The sequence below is a fragment of the Manis pentadactyla genome, chromosome 14, assembly GCF_030020395.1.
Source record: "Manis pentadactyla isolate mManPen7 chromosome 14, mManPen7.hap1, whole genome shotgun sequence".
NCBI lineage: Eukaryota > Metazoa > Chordata > Mammalia > Pholidota > Manidae > Manis > Manis pentadactyla.
In genome coordinates this window covers 5,936,298-5,960,657 of record NC_080032.1, presented here as the reverse complement: position 1 = coordinate 5,960,657, position 24,360 = coordinate 5,936,298, and the positions used below count along the sequence as shown (strand labels likewise).

The following is a 24,360-nucleotide window of genomic DNA, read 5'->3' as shown; positions in this document are numbered from 1 at the left end:
CAGTGGGGAGAGTGGGCATCCCTGTCTTGTTCCCGATCTCAGAGGAAAAGCTTTCAACTTCTCACTGTTCAGTATGACTTTGACAGTGGGCTTATCATATATGGCCTATATTATGTTGAGGTACTTGCCCTCTATACCCATTCTGTTGAGAGTTTTTATCATGAATGGATGCTGAATTTTGTCGAATGCTTTTTCACCATCTATGGAGATGATCATGTGGTTTTTGCCCTTCTTTTTGTTTACGTGGTAGGTGATGTTGATGGATTTTCGAATGTTGTACCATCCTTGCATCCCTGGGATGAATCCTACTTGGTCATGGTGTATGATCCTTTTGATGTATTTTTGAATTTGGTTTGCTAATATTTTATTGAGTATTCTTGCATCTACGTTCATCAGGGATATTGGTCTGTAATTTTCTTTTTTTGTGGGGTCTTGGCCTGGTTTTGGTATTAGGGTGATGTTGGCTTCATAGAATGAATTTGGGAGAATTCCCTCCTCTTCTGTTTTTTGGAAAACTTTAAGGAAAATGGGTATTATGTCTTCTCTGTATGTCTGAAAAATTCCGAGGTAAACACATCTGGCCCAGAGGTTTTGTTCCTGGGTAGTTTTTTGATTACTGATTCAAGTTTGTTTAGATTTTGTGTTTCTTCATTGGTCAGTCTTGGAAGGTTGTATTTTTCTAGGAAGTTGTCCATTTCTTCTAGGTTTTCCAGTTTGTTAGCATCTAGGTTTTCATTGTATTCTCCAATAATTCTTTGTATTTCTGTGGGGTCCGTCGTGATTTTTCCTTTCTCGTTTCTGATTCTATTGATGTGTGTTGATTCTTTTTTTCTCTTAATCAGTCTGGCTGGAGGCTTATCTATTTTGTTTATTTTCTCAAAGAACCAGTTCTTGGTTTCATTGATTTTTTTCTATTGTTTTATTTTTCTCAATTTTATTTATTTCTTCTCTGATCTTTATTATGTCCCTCCTTCTGCTGAACTTAGGCCTCATTTGTGCTTCTTTTTCCAATTTCAATAATTGTGACGTTAGACTATTCGTTTGGGGTTGTTCTTCTTTCTTTAAATATGCCTGGATTGCTATATACTTTCCTCTTAAGACTGCTTTTGCTGCATCCCACAGAAGTTGGGGCTTTGTGTTGTTGTTGTCATTTGTTTCCATATATTGCTTGGTCTCTATTTCAATTTGGTCATTGATCCATTGATTATTTAGGAGCATGTTGTTAAGCCTCAATGTGTTTGTGGGCCTTTTTGCTTTCTTTGTACAATTTATTTCTAGTTTTATACCTTTGTAGTCTGAGAAGTTGGTTGGTAGAATTTCAATCTTTTTGAATTTACTGAGGCTCTTTTTGTGGCCTAGTATGTGGTCTATTCTGGACAATGTTCCATGTGCACTTGAGAAGAATGTGTACCCTGTTGCTTTTGGGTGTAGAGTTCTATAGATGTCTATTAGGTCCATCTGCTCTAGTGTTTTGTTCAGTGCCTCTGTGTCCTTACTCATTTTCTGTCTGGTGGATCTTTCCTTTGGAGTGAGTGACATGTTAAAGTCTCCTAAAATGAATGCATTGCATTCTATTTCCTCCTTTAGTTCTGTTAGTATTTGTTTCACATATGTTGGTGCTCCTGTGTTGGGTGCATATATACTTGCAATGGTTACATCCTCTTGTTGGACTGAGCCCTTTATCATTATTTAATCTCCTCCTTTATCTCTTGTTACTTTCTTTGTTTTGAAGTCATTTTGTCTGATACTAGTACTGCAACACCTGCTTTTTTCTCCTTGTTGTTTGCATGGAATATCTTTTTCCATCCCTTGACTTTTAGTCTGTGCTCATCTTTGGGTTTGAGGTGAGTCTCTTGTAAGCACCATATAGATGGGTCTTGCTTTTTTATCCATTCTATTACTCTGTGTCTTTTGATTGGTGCATTCAGTCCATTTACATTTAGGGTGATTATTGAAAGATATGTACTTATTGCCATTGCAGGCTTTAGATTCGTGGTTACCAAAGGTTCAAGGTTAGCTTCTCTAGTATCTTACTGCTGAACTTAACTTGTTTATTGAGCTGTTATAGACCTTGTCTGGTGATTCTTTATTTCTCTCCCTTCTTATTCCTCCTCCTCCATTCTTTATATGTTGGGTGTTTTATTCTGTGCTCTTTTGTGTTTCCTTTAACTGCTTTTGTGGGTAGTTGATTTTATGTTTTGCCTTTAGTTAGTATGTGGTGGTCTGCTTTCTTTGCTGTGATTTTGTTTTTACTGGTGATATCTGTTTAGCCTTAGGAGTGCTCCCATCTAGAGCAGTCCCTCTAAAATACCCTGCAGAGGTGGTTTGTGGGAGGCAAATTCTCTCAACTTTTGCTTGTCTGGGAATTGTTTAATCCCTCCTTCATATTTAAATGATAATCGTGCTGGATACAGTATCCTTGGTTCAAGGCCCTTGCGTTTCATTGCATTAGATATATCATGCCATTCTCTTCTGGCCTGTAGGGTTTCTGTTGAGAAGTCTGATGATAGCCTGATGGGTTTTCCTTTGTAGGTGACCTTTCTCCTCTCTCTAGCTGCTTTTAAAACTCTGTCCTTGTCCTTGATCTTTGCCATTTTAATTGTTATGTGTCTTGGTGTTGTCCTCCTTGGATCCTTTCTGTTGGGGGTTCTGTGTATTTCCATGGTCTCAGCGATTATTTCCTCCACCCAGTTTGGGGAAGTTTTCAGCAATTCTTTCTTCAAAGACACTTTCTATCCCTTTTTCTCTCTTCTTCTTCTTCTGGAACCCCTATAATACGGATATTGTTCCTTATGGATTGGTTACACAGTTCTCTTAATATTGTTTCATTCCTGGAGATCCTTTTATCTCCCTCTGTGTCAGCTTCTATGTGTTCCTGTTCTCTGATTTCTGTTCCATCAATGGCCTCTTGCATCCTGTCCATTCTGCTTTTAAATCCTTCCAGAGATTGTTTATTTCTGTAGTCTGCCTCTCTACTTGGTCCATTAGCTCTTACATTTTTCTCTGCAGCTCCATCAGCATGGTTCTGACCTTTATTCTGAATTATTTTTCAGGAAGATTGGTTAGGTCTATCTCTCCAAGCTCCTTCTCAGAGGTTGTCTCTTTGATCTTGGTCTGGATCAAATTCTTCTGCCTTTTCATGGCGATAGAAGCAGTTGTGGGGAGCTGGCTGGTGTGTCAGTTGGGAGAACGTCCCTTCTTGCTAGTTTGTGGCCCTCCTCTCCTGGGAGAACGGCGGCCCCTAGTGGCTTGTGCTGGGCAGCTCCACGCGGACGGGGTCTCTGATTCTTGCCCGGCTGCTGTGGAAGAAGCTCTGCCCCTGCTGCTGTGGGTGTGGCCGCTCTCAGGCTGCTGCTCGGCTATGGCAGAGCTGCAATGGGGGGAACTGGCGGGAGGCTGTTTATCGTGTGAGGGGCCTCCGAGCTGCACTGCCGCCCACGGGGTTAGGGCGCCTGCAGTCCCCTGGGATTCCCAGCTGCCCGGCTAAGTGTCCTTGGGCTCTTCTGTTCAGCTGCGAGTTCTCTATAGCTTTAAAACTTTCAAAAAGCACTTGCTTTGCTTTGTCCCAGGGGCGCCGGCTCCAGGGACCTGCTCACAGGTTTTCTTGCCCTGTTTCCCTAGCATCCAGCACCCCATGCACTGTGTGTCTGCGCTCCAGTGCGGATGGCTGGGGCTGGGTGTTCGGCAGTCCTGGGCTCCCTCCCCTCCCGCTCCGACTCCTCCCCTCACGCCGGGAGCTGGGGGGAGGGGCGCTCGGGTCCCGCCGGGCCGCGGCTTGTATCTTACCCCCTTCACAAGGTGCTGGGTTCTTGCAGGAGTAGATGCGGTCTGGCTGTTGTCCTGTATCTTCTGGTCTCTCTTTTAGGGATAGTTGTATTTCTTGTGTTTTCAAATATATATATGGTTTTGGGAGGAGATTTCCACTGCTCTACTCACACCACCATCCTGGCTCCTCCCCATCATTTATTTATTTTATACAGACCTTTGGAAACTGATACTATTTGTTTTCAGCTTCCTAATTCTTTATTTTTTAAATGTACTTATACTCCTCCTCTCAAATTCTGTACATATGGGTTAACTGTTTCCCCCACACTATGGAGATGTATTTATATAATGAGATGTATTTTAGCATGAATATTTGTCTCTGTGGTGAGTTGTGCTCTCAAACACGTAGAGAAGGACAAGGCCGTTCATGGAAGTTTAGTAACAGGACAATTTACCAGCATTTCCAAAGGCAATGTCAAATCCTATTCACATGTCACACTACAAGGTGCACCACGCTGTGGCTCTGATTGGAGCCCTGCCCCGAGGGCCACGCTCCTGCCCCGGGGGAGACCCTCCCCAACCCAAGGCCCTGCGAGCATGTCTGCATGCAAGGCAAACCTTGCCTAGGCAGTCGCCAGCGATGAATCCCAAACTGGGGGGCGAGGGGACTGGGATCCTGACATTAACAGTGAGGCCCGAGCAGGCTGAATTCCTGAGGCATCTCCCCCGTAGCCTGGGTCCTTCTCTTCACCCTCTTGAATCACTGGATGAGAAGGATCAGTGGGGACAAAGGAAGCAAAGTCCAGGGACACATTTTTTAGCTCTTTTCCTGCTGGCATCCAGCCCAATAGTCTGTCAGCTCATTCTGTTCTGGAGACGCTTATCTCCAAAGAAAATAGAATTTCTTTGCTTACAGAAGCAATATACCCCACTGTTCCTGCCTGGGGGTGAGAGGGGTGATTCCATAGCTTGTGTGACCCTGCAGAGCCAGGTGGCCTCGACCCAGACTTCTCCTCCCCATGCTCCTCTGTCACTGCACAGGTAGGGACAGGCCTCGGGGACACGGGGCGGCCCTCCAGCCTGCATCAGCCCCTCTGGCTCAGACCCTGAGCCACATTCCCTGTCCCTGCCCGTCAGCCATGAGCGTGTGTGTTTGCAGATTCCCTCACCCAGCCTGTGCTGACCCAGCCACCCTCCATCTCTGCGTCCCCGGGATCACCAGCCAGACTTGCCGGCACCCTGAGAGGTGGCTCCTGTGTGGGGGTGATGGCGGACATGGGGGCAGAGAGGAGGCCCTCCCTAGTATCCCCTGAGCTTTCAGTCAGACTCAGCGAAGCGCCAGGGCTCCGGGGGCCCAGCCGCTTCTCGGGGTCCAAAGCTGCCTCGGCCAGGGCAGGGGTCCTGCTGCCTCTGGGCTCCAGGCCGAGGTCGAGGCTGAGGCCCACTGTGCCAGGCCCACTGTGCCACCTGGGACCCAGATGCTTCCCAGAGTGGCTCACAGATGACCACCGGGCCAAAACCCTCGCTTGCTCATTATCCCAGATTATGTCTATTTTCAAGTGTTATTTTTCATATACATTCATTTAACCTGGAGGCAACCTCTCATTCCTAATAACTCTCCTTCCAATTTCTCATTCAATGTATCTGAAGCCTGAGGAAAATACAAAAATAAAAACAAAAAAGTCACCTAACCAGAAATGATGCCTATTGTTCCCATGTGATAACACTTCAAGCTTTGGACAGATCTGTATTTATATAGAGAGAGACATAGATAAAGATGAGATATATGCATATATATATATATATATAGAATATGGAATTAAAACACAATAAAATATTACATATCATGACATAATTACAGTGATCTTGAAGGGAGGAATTTAGACGTTCCTGGCTCTCACCCCGCAGAGAGCGCAGGGCCCGTCCCAGCAGGGACCATCCTCAGCACCGAATCTGCTCCCCCAGGGTCAGAGCAGAGCCGTTCCCTTCCGTCCAGGCTCCTGTGCCCAGGGCTGGGCAAGGATCACGTGTCCCAGGAGCGAGGCACTAAGATGGGAGGCTGAGTGTGAGGATGCAGGTGTGTGAGGGATTCCAGCAGAGAGCTGGCCTCGCAGCTCACATGCATGGGGAGGGACGGTTGGGGTCTGAAGCGAGGGGCCCTCTGCGCATCATGACAGAGCTAGGCTCACTCCAAGGGGCAGGAAAGATGCTGAACTGCTCTAGGAAAGAGGTGACGTCGATCCATGGTGAGACAGTCTTGCAGCGGACAACACTCAGGGGCAACAGGACGCCCGGGTGGGTTTCCTGAGCCCACAGGCACAGACTGTGTCCTCCTCTTCCCTCACCCGCATTGGAGATTTCCCCCCATCCGGGTGAGGTGGGGCGCCCCCGTGTGTGTGTGTGTGTGTGTGTGTGTGTGTGTGTCACTGAGGGTCTTGCACAGGAGCAGCGGGTGGACTGGGGTGACCGAGGCTACAGCCCCGAGTTCTCCCAGGTGGAGCCGCTATCGCAGCAGTGAACTAGGACAGCGGCCAGGGACCCCCCTCTGGGCTCCAGCCTGGGGATGAGGCAGATGACCATCAGTATAGAGCTGAACGCAACCCTAATGCCACCAAACATCACTGTCCCGTGGGGACATGTGATAACCATCTGCCCTCCAAGCCCCTGGCGGGCCATCATTCTCCTGTCCCAGCCTCTGACCATCACCAGCTCAGCTTTTGGCCTCTGTTGTCCTATTACAACCACAAGGCTTCATGCTTTCAACTCTGTCTTTATGGGGGCAAAGCTAGTATCTTTTTTAGAGATATTTTCTCCCAATGAAAACAGAATTACTTTGCTTTCAGAATTAAAATACCCCACCGGTGCTCTTTGCGGAGAAGGGAAGTTCTGCACCTTGTATCACTGGCACAGAAAGGCGGCCTCAGCCCAGGTCCCCCCACGTCCCCTGCACGAGCCTGGGCTTTCCTGACAGTTCCCTGGGCTCCGAGCTCCAGGAGGCTGGGCTCTCTCTCTCCCCGGCCTGCAGGGCTCCCGAATTCCCAGGGCTGGCAGCACATTTGCACTTTCCTTCCAGGCCTATGTTCATCTGAATCTTCCCGCCACCTGCTCTCATCACGTGCAGGGACTGTGCTAACTCTGGAATCCCCAGTCTCCACAGTATCGGGCCTTTTGGCACAAAAAGAGAAAGACGTGCCCCAGTGAGCCTCCTCCCTGACCACAGTCCAGTGCCGAAGGCAGTCAGAAAGGAGCTCAGCCAGTCACGCAGGGCCCTTCCCACAGACTGAAATTACAGGGCATGCAGCCCACAATCCTCTCTCCTTCAGAAAAATCCAGAACACCCGAGTCAACAGAGACAGGATCAGATTTGAAAATAATAGGTCAGTTTCTGGACAAAGATGCTTACAATGCTCAGCCTGTCAGCAAGGGGACTCATGCAGACTGGGAAAGGCCTCCCCCGACTCCAGGGAGGGTGGGGCTGAGAACCGGGTGTTTGCAATGGCACCGGAAGCTGGTGAACAAGGAGTGTGGAGGGGAAGCAGCCGTGCGAGAAGTGAGCCCTGTGCCCAGTGCCGCGTCCCAGGGGAGAGCCGGGCAGCCCCCAGCACGGGGCCCCTGAGACCTTGAGGGAGAAGGGCGAGTCTCAGGACACGCAGCCTGGGGCTCATGCACGCCCCTGCCCGTGGCAGGTCCCCAGGGAAGAGAGGACCCGGGACACATTCTCAGGCTGGCACACCCACCCGCACTCAGTGACAGGAAAAGGGCAAACAGAGCGCACGGTGAAAACCTCTGCCGCCTCAAGGAGGAGATCACACCAAGGAACCTCGGGGTTCACATGTGCTTGTCAACATTGATTACTACTCCACAACAAATGCAGTTCCATAAAATGCCTGTGTGCTTTATCATAAAAACCTCCAAACATAAAATCACCTTAAGAATGGAACAAGACTCATTAAAAATAATATTGAAAACTCAGTCAAAGCTCTGGACCTGACGCTGATCTGAGAGGCGTTTTATAGGAGAGACACCACCTCAGTCCTGACCCGTGAGCAGCCCAGGGCTCTGGGGACAGACGCACCCTGAGGAGTCTGGGTGGAGCAGAAGGCCAGCCCAGAGGTGATGGGGAGGCCTCAAAAGTGACACCCAGGGTGGGCCTGATGCAGGGGCAGTGGCCAGAGCGGTGGGGGAGGGGCTGTCTCTGCTGGGCTCTGGGCACCATGTCCACGTGGTGTGTCTGGGCCTGGACACCAGGGGGCGCTCGCACCCATCCCAAGGGGTCTTGGACTGCAGAGCTGGGCCCTGCCACCTGGCACTCCTGTGCCCTCTGCTCAGGGCTCCCAGCTGTGACCTGCCCTCCCCGGGGCCCCACACAGCCCCGCCCCGCCTCCCCCTGAGCTCCTCAGGCACAGGGAGGGTCAGGGTCCAGGGTGGCCTCATTTGCATGAGAGCCCCGCCCCCTCTCAGAGCATCAAGAGGGGAAGGGGGAGTCTAGGGGCAGCTCTGCTCCAGCGTCGGGGCCACAGAAGGCAGAACTCGGGGAGACTCCACCATGGCCTGGGCCCCTCTCCTCCTCACCCTCCTGGCTCAGTGCACAGGTGACAGGACAAGGGGACATGGGGCCCTGCCTCCTCCTCTTGTCCCCAGACCCCAGCATCACCGTCTCTGTGTCTCTCCCGCTTGCAGGGTCCTGGGCCCAGTCTGGGCTGACTCAGCCGCCCTCAGTGTCGGGGTCCCCGGGCCAGAGGGTCACCATCCCCTGCACTGGAAGCAGCTCCAACATCGGGGGTGGATATTATGTAACCTGGTACCGACAGTTCCCAGGATCGGCCCCCAGACTCCTCATCTATGAAAACAGCAAACGTCCCTCGGGGGTCCCGGACCGATTCTCAGGCTCCAAGTCTGGCAGCTCCGGCTCCCTGACCATCACTGGGCTGCAGGCTGAGGACGAGGCCGACTATTACTGCTCAGCGTGGGACGACAGCTTGAATGGTCTCACAGTGCTTCAGGCCTGTGGGGAAGTGGGACCAAAACCTTCCACGCTGCCCTGTCTCTGCCGAGTCAGCCGCCTCCTGGGGTTTGTGGTGTGAACTGGGTCCAGACACTCCCCAGCCCAACCACCAACAGACTTTTGTCTAGAACATCTCTGTGCATCCGTATTGTGCCCCCACAGTGTGCCCTTGGTAATGACACACTGTGGGATTTTCCCCAAGTGAGCAGAACTTACTGGGTCCAGGGGAGGCTGCCCTGGGGACAGAGGCCGTGACGGGTCAGGGCAGGAGCAGGGCCACAGGCTCCACTGTGTCAGCACCAGGACTCATCAGGGTTGTGCAGGGTGTGTCCAGGCTTGTGACAGCTGGGTCGGGGCGCACAGAGCTCCAGCCCTGGGAGGAGCCCAGCACCCCTTCCTCACCCGCTGGGAGGGGTGCCCAGCAGCTCCTGCTCTGTCTCAGACCATGGCTCCTGTCACCTGCAGGGGCCCAGGTCATTCCCAGGGCCTGCCTGGCAGTGAGGGCTCCTCCTGTCCCCTCTGTCCTCAGCGTCACTCACAGCAGCCCATCCTGGGCAGAGGTCGCAGGGGAGACAGCGTCCGTCCTCCATCAGCTGGGGGCACAGCGTCTGCCCTGGAGCTCAGGGGCTGTGGTGGAGTCCAGCTGAGGCCACTGCACACCTGTGCTCTGACTAAGGAATCCTCCATCAAATGCTGGTTCATTTACCAGTTCTAGAAGCTTCCAGAGGGGTGTCACCATCCCGTTAGTCATTCGTTTGAATGTTCTCTTTGCTCATTGTATTGATTTCTTCCCTCACTGCTGCACCAGCAGCAGAGCATCTAAGGCCGCGTCACACATTTGGGCCTGTGGAGTGACTGCTCGTCTGTCTCATCAGTGCTACAATACAGTCATTGGTTTTCTCTTGTTTAACTGTGTCATCGAACACTGGGAAATGAGGTGGAATAATGATGGACTTAAAGATCACATCTGTGGCTTCCTGATTTTGGTGGAAATGTCCTCTTCCCCCACCCTGTTAGCTGAGGGTCTGGCTGCGGGACTGTTCTATCTGTTTGGGGTTCAGGGGACAGTGTGCGTTTCCATATTATCAATGTATCTGTTTTTATTTTGCATTTTTTGTTAGGAATTTGTTTTCCATTTGATCAAAGGCTCTTTCAAGATCCTTTAAGATAATATAATTTTATGTGGTGATCAGTTAACATGCTGTGTTATATCAAAGGTTTACCTGTTGGAACCCAGCTTGTATACCTGGAAAAAATCTCACATGGTAATTCATCAATCTGATTGTGGAATCTCTTTGTTACTATTTAGTGGAGAACATTTACAGCAATATTACATAATATTGGTCTGTAATTTTTGTTTTCCACATTTCACATGTTTTGAAAAACACATGTATGTGAAGCGACAAGCCCGGGAGTCTCTGATCCCTGGGAGTGTGTTGATGTTCCTCGTAAAGCTGACTGTACTGCAGGCCTCTTTGTCGAATTTTTCCTTACAGTGTTTTTTAGTTTTTCTAAGGAAAAGAGGCTGTTTATTCATTTTTTTCCCTTGAAGAAACCAAGATTTGAAATCTTAGTAAAGTATGCATTTTAATGATTTTTACACAACTTAACATTTACAACTTTTCCAATTCTCAAGTCTTGTCTCAAGTATTCCATATGTGCGCATTACCCAGTTCTATACACAGGGAGTGTTTCCTTTATTCTGTCGTTATAAAATATAATTTCAATGTGGAACTGAACTCTACTATTTTCTTAGTACATTCTTCATTTATTGTTACTTTTATTATGATGGTATATGTTGCTCATGGCTTCCTGTTTAAATTTTTCTTCTAATTGACAGATGTCTAAATTTCTGTCTCTGGATTGTTTTTCTCTTACCATATGACCACATATATTTTCTTGTTTTTCATAGACTATTTTCATGAGGTGTTTTAGGTTTACAGCCAGTGTGAGAAGGTCGAAGGCAAAATCATTCCTGTTGGCACGAGGAGCCAGCGTGCCCTCCCCAGTAGCTTCCGAGAGTCGGCTCGGGAGGAACCGGGCTCTGGGGTCCCTGCTGCTTCTACACGACCCCCTGCCCACCCCAGGCTGCACCCTGATGGGGAGGCCGACCGTCAGGGTCTCAGAGCTAAACCCGGCCGCAAAGCACTCGCGTTCCGCGGGGAAGCGAGATACGAACCTGCCCTCCCGTCCCCCGTCTGCCCATCTCTGCCATGTCCCTGCCTGTGAGCAGCGCCAGGCCAGGCGGTGGCTCCCGCCGTCCCTCCTTCACTGAACAGCAGCGTGCTCTCACCTTGGTCCGTCTCCAGCAGTCAATGAAAATATCTCCTTTCTTAATGTTCTTCAAAGGCAAACAGATTCACAGACACCTACTAACATTCTGAGCTGCTGGGTGGGATGGGAAGGGAAGCAGACGCCCAGCGTCAGTGCCCCGGGCACCCAGGTGGCCCCCTGCCCGCCCCCTGCACGGCCCTGCTCCTGGCCCCAGGCTCTGCTGCCCCAGCCGCCTCTGAGACCCCACGCAGTCTCACTAGGATCCAGGCTCTGGGCTGCCAGCTGCTTCTCTGGGGCCTCAGATGCCTCCCTGAGCTCAGGACATTTGCTGGGTTCCGGATGACGCCGCTCCTCACTGTCACACATGGGGTGACAGGCCCACTGGCACACCAGGCTCCAGGTCTCCGGGACGTGAGCCCAACCCCTCTGCTGTGCTGCCTGGGCTCTCGCGAGGCCCGCATTCTAGGTGCCCACAGCCAGCATCGGGTGACGACCCCAGCCAGCGATGCCCATTGCTGGGACTCTGCAGCCCTGACCTGGTCCCGACCCTGGAGAAGGCGGCACCGTCGCTCAAGGACCTCCTGACCTTTCGTCTCTAGGCGGCAGCGGGTCCTCATTCAGGACGTGGACTCGCTCTGGGGTGACAGTACCGGGGTAACTGACTGTTCCCTGGCACAGGGGATTCATTCAGATACGCGATTCTGTGTGTGGGCAGTTGTAGCTGGGACGCAGTAACCAGGGGCCCTGCAGGAAATTCATGACAGACTCAGAGCAGGAAACACTGTTGAATATATAACAATGACGTAATTTATGAATTTGTGGGAAGAACATCAGTCACCCCCGTGGAGAGTGGACAGCTAGACGCAGTGACCCTGGGACCACTGGTGTCCCTGCAGGGGGTGGCAGAGTGAGGTGGGTGTGAGGCTGGCCAACTGAGGGATCCTTTTCTGTGGCTGATGATAAACTCTTGTCCCCATCACCTGCTCTCCTGCTGTGGCCAATGAGATAGGACCACAGGAGGAATGAGCCTGGGGACAACAGGTGAGCATGGCCCAGGGTGGCCCTTCCTCTGTGAGGAGTGGGCAGGTCACCGGCCCGTGGTGGAGGCAGGGGGCGCTCAGCTCCGGGGCCCTGGCCCCTCCTCTCAGACCGGGAGGTGTTGGGCTGGGCAGCAGGGGGCGCTGTGGCTGTCCCTGGGGGGCATGGAGGATCGCCGCTGGGAACTTGGCCACCGCCCGAGTCTGGGTCCCTAGCCAGCCGCATGTACCCCAGGGCCCTGAGCTCCCAGGGACCCCCAGCCCTGTCCCCCATGACAAACACCAAGAGGAGGAGGGGGCAGCAGTGAGCAGAGTGGGTGCCCCCCGCCCATCCAGGGCTGAGGGAGATGAGAGGGAGCCTGCAGCCCTGCCTCCCCGTGCAGCGCAGGGGCCCTGGCTGGAGTCCTGAGGATGCAGGGACAGCGGTGAGACTTCACAGACGCCCATCGCTCTGGGCCCCTGGGACACATACTGATTGATTCCCGCCCACTTGCCACACATAGCCCAGTGGCCGTGTGACACCGCATGCTGGATTCTCCCGAGGCCTGGGGTCAGCCTGTGGGGAGAGTCCCAGTCACATCGGCTGCTCCCGTCCTGTGACGGGCATGTCCAGCCCACCTTGCCTCCCCTTTCCTGGAATCTCTGCCTTCACCTCAAAGAGGCTCTCGTCTCCCAGATCTGTGGCACAACACAGATCCAGGCTGTGGGCCGCGCTTCCCGGGGACCCTGACTCGGCTGCTGTGAGGACAACGTTCTGACACCCACTGAGCACTATGATGATGATGTGGTGCCTGGACAGAGTCTATTCCTTATAAAAATTAAAGATAAACAGTGAAGTTAGGGAAATGACCTTGGCTTCTTGTTTCTCTAAGTCTCCTGGATGTCGCCGTTAGACAGAGAACTGAGGAAGTGCGGAAGTCAGAAGTCAGAAAGATGGAGGGACGAGCAGGTGCGACCCTGCTGTGCACACGGGGATGTGCCCAGGGTTCTGTCCCAAGTGTGTGTCACTACTGGATGTCCACACCCGCATTAGGAATTCTCGTGACCACCCACAGCGCCACGGTCACATCACAGTCTCCGGCCAGGTCATCGCTGACCCCTACAGACCTTGGAATGAAGTATTTCTCACGGGGTCGCAGATGTCCCACTATTTCATGAACAGAAGAAACACCCAAGACTCCCTATTCTATTGCACCAATACCTACACCATTGCCTTTTGTTCGAACTGTGATCTTAACGTGTGTGTCACCCTTCCTCACCCCAGAGCTCCTTCTGGTCAGCGCGCTGGGGCTTCTGCCTTTGAACTCTGGGGCATCACCCCCTCCTGCTCTTCCTCCTAAGCCTCCTTCCTACCAGCATGCTTCCGTTCGGCGGCCCTGCTCCCTGCACCCGTCCCCATCCCAGGGAGGAGGTCCTCTCCATGGCTGGCCATCTGCGACCACCACAGGCTGGAGCACCACCACACCCTACTTTTATTTTTCTTTTGTGATTCCACATGGAAAAGGCTGTTACTCGTCCTGCCAACTCGGCTCCCTCCGTGTCCCAGGCGCCTAAAGAGACATTCAGGTGTTTGTAGAGCCTCACATCCACGATGCTATCTATTACTCGGCAACAATCTGCCCTGCATTGCAAGCCTATAAAATCACCGACAGCATATTAACATCTCTTCAACTGCAGGTGAGTGCAGTCATTTCCAGTAGACAGCCAGTCACTGTGCAATCCTGGTGACAAACTTGTGGGCACTGAACTCGAACTCAGAGGACCCTGCAGATGGACACATGGCCAGCAGGGGACGACGTGGACGTGCGCTGAGTCCATGGACAGGGGAGCCCGGCTGGTTTCAGCACTGGGCAGAGGCTGAGCCGCCCCTGCTCCCTGGTGAGACCCAGCAGCCTGGTGACCTCAGGGCCTGGCAGAGGCTCCTGGCACGTCCTGTGGATGTTCCCACAGCCGTCTCCTCCAGCCCGTCCTGGGGTCCCACTCAGGCAGCCCAGCCCTCACCCTCCTCGGTCCTCTGTCCCCTCGGAGGCTCCCAAATCAGTGATCACGTGATGTTCTGAGACAGTCAGGAAGAGGGTGGATTTCCCTGAACAGACCCTTGTTTTCCCTGGGGGCAGAAAGGAGGATGAACTGAGCCTGGGGCAGCACAGCCCACTGTGGGCCCATGGGTGGTCCGCAGCATGGCCTGGACGCCTATATTCCCCCTCCTCCTCTCTCCCCGCACACGCAGGGACAGCCACGGAGACCTGGGGAGCAGCCCACACACTGTCAGCCCCGGAGACCGAGACGTCACAGCCTAAATGCTCAACACCGTGCCAGTCTCTGCAGTTCCCTCACCCAGCCGTGCTGACCCAGCTGCCCTCCCTCTGTGCACCCCCAGGACTGGACACCACGCTCACCTGCACCCTGGGGCGGTGCCTCCTGTGTGGGTGCATGGCAGACATGGGGGCCGAGCCTGCAGGTCCTCCCTGCTCTCTCCTGTACTGTCACACAGGCTCAGAAAAGCACCAGGGCTCCGGGGTCCCAGCCGCTTCTCGTGGTCCAAAGCTGCCTCGGCCAGGGTAGGGTTCCTGTCGCCTCTGGGCTCCAGGCCGAGGTCAAGGCTGAGGCTCACTGTGCCAGGCTCACTGTGCCACCGGGACCCAGATGCTTCCCAGAGTGGCTCACAGACGACCACCGGGTCAAAACCCTGGGCTACTCAGAGTCCCGCATTCTGACTGCTTTCAAGGGTTACATTTCATATACATTCATTTAACCTGGAGGCAGCCTCTCATTCCGAAGAACTCTCCTTCCCATTTCTCATTCAATGTGTATGAAGTCTCAGGAAAACACACAAATAAAAAACACCCATAAACCTGAAGCTCTGCCTATTGATCCAGATCTGATAACATCACAACCTTTGGAGATAAATATAGCATAGAAATTACATATAAAATAGTCTACATTATAATTATATATAATAATCTGTATGTGTGTGTGTGTGTGTGTGTGTGTATACATATATGTATGTATGTAAATATAATTGTTGAAAGAAGGGAATTCAGATTTCCCAGCTCTCCCCCTGCTGAGGGCACGGGGACCATCCCAGCAGGGACGGTCCGCAGCACCGAATCTAGCTCAGGCTCCAAGCCCGTGCCCAGAGCTGGCCAAGCAGCATGTGTCCCCGGGACGAGGCACTAATGTTGGAGACGCTGTGTGAGGACGTGGGCCCTGGGGGGAGTCCGGGCACACAGAGGGACTGGCAATTTGCACACACCTGAGCCCTCAGTTGTGAACCAGGGGAAGGGGTGTCGTGCATGGGGAGGTGAGGGCTCGGGGCCTGAGCACAGGCGCCATCTTCATGAGTCATGACTGTGTGAGGTTCACTCCAAGGTGTATGAAAATCGCTCAGTCCTGATTTTCTCTTGCCCATTTAAAATCTCACAACGATACCCCCATTATAACACACTCACACGCAGAGCACGTCCCACAAACCCAGGCTCTGCTCTCCACCAAAAGGCTCCCCAGACTAGTCAGTTCAGCATCTGGTGCTTAAAATTCCAGAAATTTTCTAGTCATATAAAAAAATATATTTCAAAAATTTTGATACAAATGACAAATGTTTTCCTGTTTCTTGTTTAATATGATCTATTTGCAATATAATGATATTGGCCAATTCATCAAATAAAATCATAAGAATTTACCTGGTTTGTACGCAACCCCCAGAAAGCCCTCCTGACTGTGGATCATGTTTTCCTAACGCTCCCTTTGGGATGGTCAGTCCTCAGGGCCACCAGGTGTCGGGCACACCTGGGGCCAGGTACAGCTCAAAGAGGCTCGGAGTTTTACCTCATTCAGTCCTCAAACTCTTGGCATGTTTGCCATTTTGCTCTGAAGAGAAATGCTGTAAAGAAACCAATTTGTCAGGGCTGGACTTGACCCTAAATCTGAGAGGAGTTTATAGGACAGACACCACGTCAGTCCTGAGGGACAGACTCACCCTGAGGAATCTGAGTGGAACATGAAGTCAGACCTGAGGTGATGGGAGGCCACTTAGGGACACCTGGCCGGGGCCTGATGCAGGGGCAGTGGCCAGAGCGGCGGGGGAGGGGCTGTCTCTGCTGGTCTCTGGGCACCATGACCACGTGGTGTGTCTGGGCCTGGACACCAGGGGGCGCTCGGGGCCCTTCCTGAGGGGTCTGGGAGGGTAGAGATGGGCCCTGCCACCTGGCACTCCTGTGCCCTCTGCTCAGGCCTCCCAGCTGTGACCTGCCCTCCCAGGGGCCCCACACAGCCCCGCCCCGCCTCCCCCTGAGCTCCTCAGGCCCAGGGGCCCAGGGAGGGTCAGGGCCCTGGGGGGCCTCATTTGCATGAGCGGCCCCGCCCCCTCTCAGAGCATCAAGAGGGGAAGGGGGAGGCTGGCGGCAGCTCTGCTCCAGAGTCGGGGCCACAGAAGGCAGGACTCGGGGAGACTCCACCATGGCCTGGGCCCCTCTGCTCCTCACGCTCCTGGCTCAGTGCACAGGTGACAGGACAAGGAGACAGGGATGGGTCTGGGGGGACACGGGGGCCCTGCCTCCTCCTCTTGTACCCTGACCCCAGCATCACCTTCTCTGTGTCTCTCCCACTTGCAGGGTCCTGGGCCCAGTCTGGGCTGACTCAGCCGCCCTCAGTGTCGGGGTCCCCAGGTCAGAGGGTCACCATCCCCTGCTCCAACATCCCTGGTAGTTACGTGCACTGGTACCAACAGCTCACAGGATCGGCCCCGAGACTCCTCATCTATGATAATAGTAACAGAGCCTCGGGGGTCCCGGACCGATTCTCTGGCTCCAAGTCTGGCAGCTCCGGCTCCCTGACCATCACTGGGCTGCAGGCTGAGGACGAGGCCGACTATTACTGCTCAGCATGGGACAGCAATCTACAGATCACACAGTGCTTCAGGCCTGTGGGGAAGTGAGACAAAAACCCACTGTTCCCCAGCACTGGGCTGGCCCCGTGCAGCCCCATCCCTCGCCAAGTCCACTGCCTCTTGTCTTCATCCTTAAACTGGGGTTTAATATCCACACAGGGAACAGTCTAGAATGTCTTCCCACACCCTCCTAGATGTGCCACCCCTGCCTGTTTGGCAGGAACACACTGTGCGATTTTCTCAAACCAAACAGCAATTCCTGGGCCCAGGGCCAGGCTGCACTGAGGTCAGAGGCCATGATGTTTCAGGGCAGAATCAGGGACACAGAATCCAGGTGTGTCTCAGTCATGGCACATCAGGTGTCCAGTGTGTGTCCTGGGACCAATAGATTCCAGAAAGGGGCTCCAAATCCTCATCTCTTATGATCACATTACACACGTAGGGACAGTGATTGATCCCCTGGCTGCCTGGGCACCTCAGAAGGTTGGGGTCCAGCAGGGCATGACCTCTCTCAGCTGCTGGGGTTAACCCGAGACTTCTGTGAGGCTGACACAAGGCCCCTCTGCTAGCCCCTACTCTGGGTCACCTCACTAGAGTCATCCTGGGGAAGGACTGGGGACTTTTTAACATTTGCAGGGCTGAGTGGGAACTCTGTGGAGCTCGGTGGAAAATCAAAATGTAGACTCCCTGGTGTAAGAAATAGGGGTGGGTGTGCAGTTCAAAGCAGCATAATGATTTTTCATTAAAAATAACACTTCCATATGAAATGTAACTAGGGTGATAATGGGACCTAAGACGGTAAACTTACACATTGCAAAGCAGTAACATCAACGTGTCATGTTTTATATAATAGAGTAAATAGTACTATTCTCATGATTCTTTCTGGATGAAGTGACAAACATCACACAATGAAATGTCTGGAAAGACACCACCATAGGGACAATTCAGTATGGGACTGGCAGTCACATGTACAAGGGAGACTAATGAGTGTCACTGAGAGAGGGAGCGACCTAACTGGTAGTCACGAGGGTGATTGCCGTGGAATAAGTGGTTACTGCTGATCATGTTTGGGTGGTTTTCTATACATTTATTTGATGTTATATAAAATGTTTTGAAAACATTGGAATTTAAACATATTGTCTTATGTAAAAACCTGCAACAGAATCTGGTACTGGCACAAGAACAGAGCCACAGACCAATGGAACAGACTAGAGAATCCAGACATTAACCCAGACATATATGGTCAATTAATATTTGATAAAGGAGCCATGGACATACAATGGCGAAATGACAGTCTCTTCAACAGATGGTGCTGGCAAAACTGGACAGCTACATGTAGGAGAATGAAACTGGACCATCGTCTAACCCCATATACAAAAGTAAACTCAAAATGGATCAAAGACCTGAATGTAAGTCATGAAACCATTAAACTCTTGGAAGAAAACATAGGCACAAACCTCTTAGACATAAACATGAGTGACCTCTTCTTGAACATATCTCCCCGGGCAAGGAAAACAACAGCAAAAATGAACAAGTGGGACTATATTAAGCTGAAAAGCTTCTGTACAGCAAAAGACACCATCAATAGAACAAAAGGGAACCCGACAGTATGGGAGAATATCTTTGAAAATGACACATCCGATAAAGGCTTGACGTCCAGAATATATAAAGAGCTCATATGCCTCAACAAACAAAAAACAAATAACCCAATTAAAAAATGGGCAAAGGAACTGAAAAGACGGTTCTCCAAAAAAGAAATACAGATGGCCAACAGACACATGAAAAGATGCTCCACATCGCTAATTATCAGAGAAATGCAAATTAAAACTACAATGAGGTATCACCTCACACCAGTAAGGATGGCTGCCATCCAAAAGACAAACAACAACAAATGTTGGCGAGGCTGTGGAGAAAGGGGAACCCTCCTACACTGCTGGTGGGAATGTAAACTTGTTCAACCATTGTGGAAAGCAGTATGGAGGTACATCACAATGCTCAAAACAGACTTACCATTTGACCCAGGAATTGCACTCCTAGGAATTTACCCTAAGAATGCAGCAATCAAGTATGAGAAAGATCAGTGCACCCCTATGTTTATCGCAGCACTATTTACAATAGCCAAGAATTGGAAGCAACCTAAATGTCCATCGATAGATGAATGGATAAAGAAGATGTGGTACATATACACAATGGAATACTACTCAGCCATAAGAAAAGGGCAAATCCAACCATTTGCAGCAACATGGATGGAGCTGGAGGGTATTTTGCTCAGTGAAACAAGCCAAGCAGAGAAAGAGAAATACCAAATGATTTCACTCATCTGTGGAATATAAGAACAAAGGAAAAACTAAAGGAACAAAACAGCAGCAGAATCACAGAACTCAAGAATGGACTAACAGGTACCAAAGGGAAAGGGACTGGGGAGGATGGGTGGGTAGGGAGGGATAAGGGGGGGAGAAGTAGGGGGGTATTAAGATTAGCATCCATAGCGGGGTGGGAGAAAGGGGAGGGCTGTACAACACAGAGAAGACAAGTAGTGATTCTACAACAGGTTGCTACGCTGATGGACAGTGACTGTAAAGGAGTATATAGGGGGGACCTGGTATAGGGGAGAGCCTAGTAAACAAAGTATTCGTCATGTAAGTGTAGATTAATGATTAAAAAAAAAATGCAGTTCCTATGTGGTGACCTCTAATGAGTTCTACACAAGGGTATAAAGGGCATATAAAAGTGTAGGCAAAGGGTCTGTTTGTGTTTATACAGAGGATCAAAGCCTAATTTGGCTACCCCGAAAATGAACTAAGATACGATATGAAAAAGAACTTCCAACATCAGCACTCTCGGGAAGACTCATGACAGAAGATGATCAGAAAAAAAAAAAAAAAAAAAAAAAAAAACTTCAACAAAGATCCACGCACTGCTACAGCTGTAGATGCACTCATCCCACCAGTTCCTGGACTTGCCATGGGAATGAGGAAGGAGATATCTAAGCTGGCCTGTGCATACAGTAAAACAACAAATCTGACTGGATCTATACTGTTGGAACTCAACCAAGAATTAGGAGAAGTGCAAATTGTAGCGCTCCAAAGTCTTACAACTACAGACTATTTATCGTTAAAAGAACATACGGGATATGAACAGTCCCCAGGAATGGGTTGTTCTAGTTTATCTGAATTCTCTCAGACTGTTTAAGTTCAGTCGGACAATATCCACCATATCATAGATAAGTTTTCACAAATGCCTAAGGTGCCTAACTGGTTTTCTTGGTTTCACTGGAGATGGCTGGTAATTACAGGTATGCTTTGGTTAGGTAACTATATTCCTATTATGTTAATGTGTGTGCACAATTTAATTAGTCGTTTAAAACCTATCCATGCTGAAGTTACTCTACAAGAAGATATGTCAAAGAAATAATCAATCTTCCCAGGTTTTCTTCTGCCTGCTACTTCTATAGCTTTTCTTCTTCCTACCTAATCACAACCTTTAAATAGAACTCGTGCCACATGTCGAATTTACCGAGTATCATAATTCTTCCAAGTGGTAAAGACACCTCAAGATAAAAGCTGGGCATAGAAGCCACAGGGCATAAATATGCAAAGAAGTAAAAAGCTAACCTTTTCAAACGATAAGGCTTCTCTCTCACTTACCAACTTAACATTTCCCTGTATGGCCCCGGAAGATGACTGGTTAGCCAGAGACGGGTAAGATTCCTCAAGGGAGGAACAACCTAAGACAGGCACAGTCGCAGGGGGGCCATCAGGTGAGAAATTGGGGATCAACAGAGGCGAGGCTTAGAACCTCCCCCCTCATGTTCTGAGAGAAATCTTCTGCATACGTGGATGTTTATTGCCCTCGTCTAGCTCGGATTAACACACAGTCTACAGGCACACACCTGATCATCTACATTTGCTCTCTTACAACACTAAACTCTGTTTTCTACCTTTATCTCGTATCTACCTACCACTTCAGCATTTTATTAAAAATAATAATAATAAAGAGAGAAATGTGGTATCCACATATAAATCAAGTATAAAAATCAAATGAATATTCATATTTGAACTGTGTATAGTTCATAATGCATGAACAAAACCGAAAGCTTCTGTGATGACTGCCCTTGCACTGTTCACCATGTAACTTATTCACTATGTAAGAATTTGTACTCCATGTAAGAATTTGTTCGTTATGCATCAGAAGATTGGAGACTGACGAAAATTAGGCTTGGGGTGGATTAATGATTGTGCATTGAGTATTGACCCCCCTATACAGAAATTTATTGTGGTTAACAACTATTTGATCAATAAATATGAGAGATGCCCTCACTATATATATATATATATATAAACACACTTCCAATTGTAAAATAAATAAGTAACCGGGATGTAATGTATAGCATAAGGAATATAGTCAAAATATTGTAACAACTTGGTATGGTGATACCTGGTACCTAGAAATATCATGTATATAAATGTTGAGTCGCTGTGTTGTACACCTGAAACTAATGTAATGCAATGCTGTTGTCAACTACCCTTCAATAAAAAAAAAAAAAAAAAACCTGCAACAGGAAATTTGTAAATATCTTAAAAGTCAGTTCTCTTTATGCTGAGACCTTAAGTCCCTGATACCACATGAGCTGCCAGGCAGGCAGAGGAACAGAGGTGAGCGGCGTTCGCTCTTTGATATTCTATAAACGTCATGACCTTTCTTAACCGTGCCAACTTTACAGAGTTCACCTCCCAGACCCAGGCCGAGGACTTCCCTTCCTGGCCTGCCCAGGGTGAGCACAGCTGTGGGGTCACTAGCAGGGGGCTTTGTGGGAAACCCAGAAGACATCTCAGGCTCTGGACAGTAGGCTTGGGCGCCTGACAGCCCCGGGGGCAGATCAGCTCAGCACAGCACGGAGCCCATGGCCTGGTCTTTGCTGAGGGTGCTGTCTGTCACCAGGAAGCCTCTGAATGTCCTACAAGCGCAATGTCACCTGCACGTCTCACCGGGCAGCCTGTAAGTGGCCGGGCGCCTGGGCAATCGACCGGAGGCAGGGCAGTGAGGAGGACACTGGGCTCCAAGACGAAATGACAGAGTCCACGACACTGGGCACTGGGAGGGGAATGACCTCTGATGACCCGGGGGGGAGGGATGACACTGCCCCTCCACCCCTCCATTCGGCACAACCGGGTCATGGGACCTGCATCTGCAGGGAAGGCCTCATGGGTGTTTTCCTTTCCCCTAAAGCCCTTGTGCTTTCTAAAGCCAACACCAGTCTTTGCCCCTGCGTCCCAGTGAAAGGACTGTCACTATGCTGCAGTACTGAAACCACGAATCATCCGGCAGTGGCATATTCTAGTGTGGGCACTTGATAGAAGACATCGTTGTAAATATGCCATAAAACCAGTATCATTGTTTTTCTTAATAAATTCAAAAAATAAAACATACCTAATGCTCATCCTTCCCCTTCAGCATCCCCCCCCATGTTAGCATTGAATGGAGTCTCCTCAAATCCTTTATTTCTAGTATGATTTGGCAGATGCAGGAAAAGCGCTGGGAGCTTCAGGTGGAGAACAAGTGCCGAGTGCTGACCCCAAACCACTCACAGGGCTCCTCAGAGGCTCAGGGACCCAGGATTCGGGCACCTGCCACCCAGGCTTGGGTCCCACGCCTCATCCCACAGACACCACTGCCTCCTACGCACCTGCAGGACGTGGAGCTGGGCCAGGGGAGTGGCCTGCTCACAGGGTAGGGGCAGCTCTGGGCCCCTGTCCTCTTCACCCTTTACCAGGAGGCCTGCAGACGGGGAGGTCGGGCCCAGCTCAGCCCATCTGCCCCATCCACCGACTGGCTGGGGAGCACCCTGATCACCCTGAGAGGCTTGGGAGGGCAGCTTGGGCCCTTCAGGGCTGTGATGCTGAGCGCTTCAGGGGCGTTCTTCACAGGAATGTAAAGTGAGCTCCACCTCGTGGATTCATGCACATGGCGGCCCTCCCGGCACCCACAGACCCTTGTGCCTGATGGACATGGCCACTGGGGGATGCAGCCTTGCAGCCTTTGCGGCCCACGCGGAAAGGGGCTCCAGTCCTGGGGAAGGTGTTCCCAGGGCCTCCTTCACTTGCCTGCCGGATGTTAGTCATCCCATTGTCTCCACGTGCACAGACAATATTGGCCATGCTATTGTTTGCCTCAGGTTTGCAGGTTTTCCCAAAGTTTCGGGATGAAAGTTGAGGGAGGTGTGGAGTCTGTGTTCACTATGTGTCTTCTGCTCCTCCTCCCCAGTCATCACACATTTTCTCCTCTTCTTCTGCTTCATCTCCTTTTACTTCCTGGAGAGCTTCTTTTGAATCCAGGACAAGATTCAGACTCCTGATGGAAGTCTTGACTCCTGGAAGAAGAACAATCCCATGTGACCTGAGCCTCCCTGGGCAGGAGTCAGCAGCAAGGGGAGCTCACAGCAGACCCAGAAATCACAGCCCACCCATCAGGGTGTGGACCAGCTCCTGGGTCGTGCGGCACTGCAGTCTGCCCACCCCACTGGGACCGTGGGATACCATGGGTGAAGCAGCCTGGGGGGCAGACCCCGGGGCAGAACTGGGAGAGTGCGTGAGGAGGGCTGGAGAGGTTCTAGAGACACTCGAGATGCAGGGACCTCAGGTGCCCAGAGGAGACCAGGTCCTTCAGGTTGCGAATGACACAAAGAGGGAAAGAGGGATGGGGAAGAGCAGCAAAGAGGAGTGCAGGAAAAGGAATGAAGGGGACGGGAAAAGGAAACACATTAGCGGCTGATGGCCGTCTATGCACTGTAACCCTCTGGCTCCGGACACCAGGCTCTGCGTGGACTGGGCGGGGACGCTGGTGGAGTGGCCTTGGGAAGAAGGGGACAGTGAGCGCTGAGCTGAGGACTCAGGGTCCTGCTGCTCTTGGCGTCACGTGGGCCAGTCTCAGGGAACAATTTTGTCCTCACCTCCACGGTCCTCTCCAGAGCCCTGACACTCCTCCTGGGCAATGCATAGTGGGACCAGAAGCTACTGGGGACTCTTTCTGGTCACCAGTTGGAAGGATGGATGGCTCTCCAACAAAGCATTCAAGAAATCCTGGGTTTTCTCTGCCTGGCATTTCCTTCCTCTCTGTTTTCCTCGGATACTGCCATCCTACCTACTGTCTCCTGATTCCTGCGCATTATGTCTCTTTGTCAACCTCCACCATCACATTATTCTCTGATGAGAACGTTAGGAGAATGACTGTGGTCACTCTGTCACTGTCTCCTACTTATTCATTGTTCAATCACCCAACCCAGCCGACCTGGGGAGTGCTGGCCACCAGCCTGTGACTGCAATGGTATCAGAGGGACATGTGGATGTCATCTCCACATACTATTGATGGCCACCATCCCCACATATTGAGTG

The 24,360-nt window shown here is 51.0% G+C and overlaps 2 protein-coding genes, 1 pseudogene and 1 gene segment (V, D, J or C); 3 read left to right on the top strand and 1 right to left on the bottom strand.

Moving 5' to 3' along the window:
• The window catches only part of LOC130680825 (immunoglobulin lambda-1 light chain-like), a 270,410-nt gene that overhangs the window by 56,249 nt on the left and 189,801 nt on the right, over positions 1 to 24,360 (top strand). The window lies entirely within an intron of this gene.
• LOC130680826 (immunoglobulin lambda variable 1-40-like) overlaps positions 8,297 to 24,360 on the top strand; it is a 209,277-nt gene continuing 193,213 nt past the window's right edge. The window contains 2 exon segments of the V gene segment in view: positions 8,297 to 8,357; positions 8,446 to 8,751. Coding sequence covers positions 8,312 to 8,357; positions 8,446 to 8,751 — 352 coding nt within the window.
• On the top strand, positions 16,465 to 17,120 carry LOC130680830 (immunoglobulin lambda variable 1-40-like; annotated as a pseudogene).
• The window catches only part of ZNF280B (zinc finger protein 280B), a 93,052-nt gene continuing 91,409 nt past the window's right edge, over positions 22,718 to 24,360 (bottom strand). The window contains exon 2 of the mRNA XM_057492323.1: positions 22,718 to 23,339. Within this exon, the coding sequence (XP_057348306.1) occupies positions 23,313 to 23,339 (27 nt within the window). The 3' untranslated portion in view covers positions 22,718 to 23,312. The remainder of the gene's footprint in view (positions 23,340 to 24,360) is intronic.